General features: G+C 37.9%; 1 protein-coding gene across 1 annotated transcript; it reads left to right on the top strand.

The window, feature by feature from the left end:
• The first annotated feature begins 1295 nt into the window (after window positions 1-1295).
• LOC107096882 lies at window positions 1296-2639 on the top strand. Its single transcript, XM_015393769.1, has 2 exons — window positions 1296-2111; window positions 2189-2639. Exons 1-2 carry the CDS (start codon window positions 1564-1566, stop codon window positions 2313-2315), a joined length of 675 nt encoding a protein of 224 aa, XP_015249255.1. The 5' UTR covers window positions 1296-1563; the 3' UTR covers window positions 2316-2639.
• The last annotated feature ends 1151 nt before the right edge of the window (window positions 2640-3790 follow it).

The following is a 3790-nucleotide window of genomic DNA, read 5'->3' as shown; positions in this document are numbered from 1 at the left end:
GTATCATGTAAAATTATGTTCCTCCACGATGTATTATGAAATGAGATTCTCCGGTGGTTTTACGCTGTAGCCGCAGGAAATGGCATAACGACACAACAATAGGCCCGTAAGAAACAATATCTGGGTGGGCCCCATATGAAGTACAACACCCCATAAAAAAAAACATAAAAACTCTTTAAAATAGCTAGCAGTGAATAAACATCAGGATTCCACACATACATAAAATTACCACTGTCTGCATTGCTATTGGTGTCTTGGTTAAATGGCTCACCATCATGTTGAAATCTGGCGTGTGTTTTGCACCATTACATCTGCAAAGAGACAGTCCACAATTGCGTAGGGGGCCAACCAGGTGTCAGTGACGGGGCCCTTAAGAGGTTGGGGGCCCCTAAGCAACTGCATACTCTTACCGATAGTTACGCCATTGGCCGCAGGTATTTTTTTTACAGTAAAATGCAATCCACAGTATGCACATTTTATGTTTAACTTTGAAACACAAGCGGATCCATTTTCTTTTTAGCAACCTCTAGTTTGATGAGGATTTAAAGTGTCAGCACACACGTTACAGCGGCGTAACGTGTGTGCTGGAACCCCGGAGCAAAAATAACAGAAAACGTATATAAATTGTGCTAAATTAAATATAATTTAGGAATGTCAGATTTGTTTTCCTGCTGAAAATAAACAATGATAAATAAAAAGAGAATGAAAGAGAAAAAAGGTAGATGAATCCATCAGCAGGTGTGGCTTAAATAAAAAAGGGTGTTACCCACCTCTTTAATTTGGTTACAGAAAGTTCCTCAGCCAGTAGCTTTGAAGAGCTGAAGATAGAGCAAGACTGTTTGCAGTGAGAAACCAACAAAATGCCTGGAGAAAGGTAAACAAAATAAGTAGTTTATTTTACTGAATGAATTGATATACTAGACTAATTCTTCAACCAGCATAATAGCATTAGTATTTAGATTAAATGAAATTTGTTTACTTCTATTTTCTCATCTAAAAATCTGTCAAAAAAATAATTGTCTTACTTTATAATTGATTTTAACTTTACAGAAGCCGATAGTGTCTGTTCTCCTTTTTTAATTGATATACTAGACTAATTCTTCTACCAGCATAATAGCATTAGTATTTAGATTAAATGAAATTTGTTTACTTCTATTTTCTCATCTAAAAATCTGTCAAAAAAATAATTGTCTTACTTTATAATTGATTTTAACTTTACAGAAGCCGATAGTGTCTGTTCTCCTTTTTTATATTCTCAAGATGAATAGATCACTAGCCTCTTAGTTAGGGTTAAAAATAAATCCTAAAAATGTTCTTTAGGAGATAAATTACTGACTGTAACGTTGCATGATTTGCCTCAACCAAACCATGAGGCAAATCATAAAATGATAAAACAATTATTCTGATGAACACACTATTTATTTTTGAGTAAATCCTTATTCAGAGCTGCACAGCTGTGTCTTGTGAATTTGTCTGTATGGCAAAAACAGTTAAATTTTTCTGTTCTGCAGATGGAAACTACAAAGGGCATTGTGCCAGTATATTACTGATACTTTAACTTACATGGCAACAGTGAAAGACTTCTCTGAGAGTTTCTCTGAATGGAAAGACTGCAGAGAAATAGAGTACGTGAAAATGATAAGCATCAAGGAAATGGCTGACATTATTGACCCCACCTTCACTAAGTCAGAAAACACAAACGAAGGCAAGTCAGAGGGAAAAATGGCAGCCTTTGGTAAATACTTAAAAAGAGTCTTTCAGATTAACCCAGAGAAAAAACTTGCAGAGCTGGAAAATGTGCTGGATGAAGTGTTAAAAGAAACACTGGAAGGCTTAGAGCAACTTGACATCTTCTTGGACGCAATGGAGAAGCTGGCTGTGACTTCACTGAATGTCTTCACTGAGAACCAGATTCTACACCTTCCTGAGACGATCAGCTTCAACGATGTTCAAGCTGTCATCAAAGATGCAATACAGATCTGCCCTCTACTGCTGGAGTTCAAAAGAGATGCAAAGTCCTTCTTCCTTCCTAAACTTCACAATGTGGAAGTGCTTACATCACAACTGCAAAAGTACATACAGACCACCAAACGTCTAATTCATGCAACAAGGTAAAATTATATTTATAGTACTAAACACAGAGAGTAAATAGTGTTTCCAGAAAAGTAAACTTATGCTCTTTTCACAGTTTTAACTTTGAAATTAGCTTGGAGATGGCTGAAGATATAGCCGTGGATCCAGATGATCTGAATGAAAATGACATGCAAATGATGATAAGTCACATTAAACAACTGGAAAAAACCAGGTTAGTCTGAAACAACGTATGCAAAACATCAATATTTTTCAGGAAAACTTTCTGTTCTAACAATTAAAAAATTTTATTTGAGGTTTTTTTTATTATTCACGGCACAAGTACACGTCTGATGAAATTTCTCTTAATTTTATACCTACAAAGAGTGAAGGGATTTCAGCTTTAAACTCTTCTTTTATGGCTGAATGTTATGGAGCAACAAATTTGGCCCCATAGACTGTTCTAAAAAATAAGTGATTATGCAAAGATTTTGATTAGTTAAATCGCTGGAAATTTTCTAACATCTTGTGTGGGATTTCTCCTGGAACCAAGCTGCTGATAGCAGTCAACACAGACACTAGATTTATGTTAGTTCTCATGTTTTTCTGTTGTCCTCTGTTGCCCTCTTGTGTATGTGTGTTCCTTTTCCTTGTCTCCCTCGTTGTCTCCTCTCACACCTGCTCCTTGTCAGCTCGTTAACCCTCCCTTTGTCTCTGTCTGCTATATATGCTCTCCCTCTGCTCTCACGCTTGGTTGGTTCCTTGTCTTTGCTGTCTTCACATGCTGTGGTCTACGTCCCTCGTCTCTCCCTGGCTCCTAGTGTTTGGTTTCCACAGATGTCTCCATAGTTCTGGTTTGCTTTTCTTTATTAGTTGGATTTTTGCATCCCTGCCATGGTTTACGTTTTTGATTAAATCCACAAGAAATCACCTCAGCCTCTCTGCCTCTGCATTTGGGTCCTAAACCACAACCAACCCTGACAGTATGACTGCTATGTACACACTTTTTACTCTTTTTCATTATATGAAAATAGGTTATAAAATTATTATTTCTTCCACAGGATGGATGAACAGTTTCGGATGGCTTTCCTGTTCCAAGAGGTTTCCCCAGCTGATTTCATCAGAATATTTGATGATCGACTGCCAGAAATGCGGAAGTTTCTTGATGAGTTGGAGCAGTGTGCTGTTCAGTTAGACAGGATGAACAAAGGAGCAAAGATCTCCAGTGTAACAGGAAGCTCAGTTGGAGCAATTGGAGGTGTACTTTCCATTGTTGGTTTGGCATTAATTCCAGTTACAGCAGGAGTGTCTTCAGGGCTTATAATAGCCGGTGTGACGATGGGGGTAACAAGCGGAACCAACAGTTTGGTGACCACTGCGACAGAGGTTGGAGTAAATCATTCTAATCAGAAAAGGGCAAATGAAGCCTTTCAAAGTTTCATGAAAGATTTCCAAAGAATCCAGAATTGTCTTGATGAGGTGGTGGAGCAACCAACAATAAGTTTTGAGCAAAGTAAAGTAGATGTAGCAGTGGTAGTAGGCAGGATCGCTTCTAAAGCAGGTGCCATAGGAACGGGCATTGATTCAATCGTCGATGGTATTTCTGCTTTAAGGGTTCTAAAAGCTAAGAAGGCTGTTGCAAGTGCAGCAAAAGTTGTAACACAAGATGGAAAGGCATTAAGCAAAATATCAGGTATTGCGGCCGATGTTCCAGATATTG

Source organism: Cyprinodon variegatus, unplaced genomic scaffold, assembly GCF_000732505.1.
Source record: "Cyprinodon variegatus isolate N-32 unplaced genomic scaffold, C_variegatus-1.0 Scaffold24, whole genome shotgun sequence".
In the NCBI taxonomy this organism is placed as follows: Eukaryota; Metazoa; Chordata; class Actinopteri; order Cyprinodontiformes; family Cyprinodontidae; genus Cyprinodon; species Cyprinodon variegatus.
The sequence above is the reverse complement of the archived record's forward strand: the minus strand, read 5'-3'. Positions and strand labels throughout refer to the sequence as shown.

Bases quoted from the DNA above. Each gene is read 5' to 3' on its own strand.
- LOC107096882 (XM_015393769.1), top strand. From the start codon at position 1,564: ATGGCAACAGTGAAAGACTTCTCTGAGAGTTTCTCTGAATGGAAAGAC. The intron at 2,112-2,188 runs GTAAAATTATAT...CTCTTTTCACAG, and splicing joins CGTCTAATTCATGCAACAAG to TTTTAACTTTGAAATTAGCT.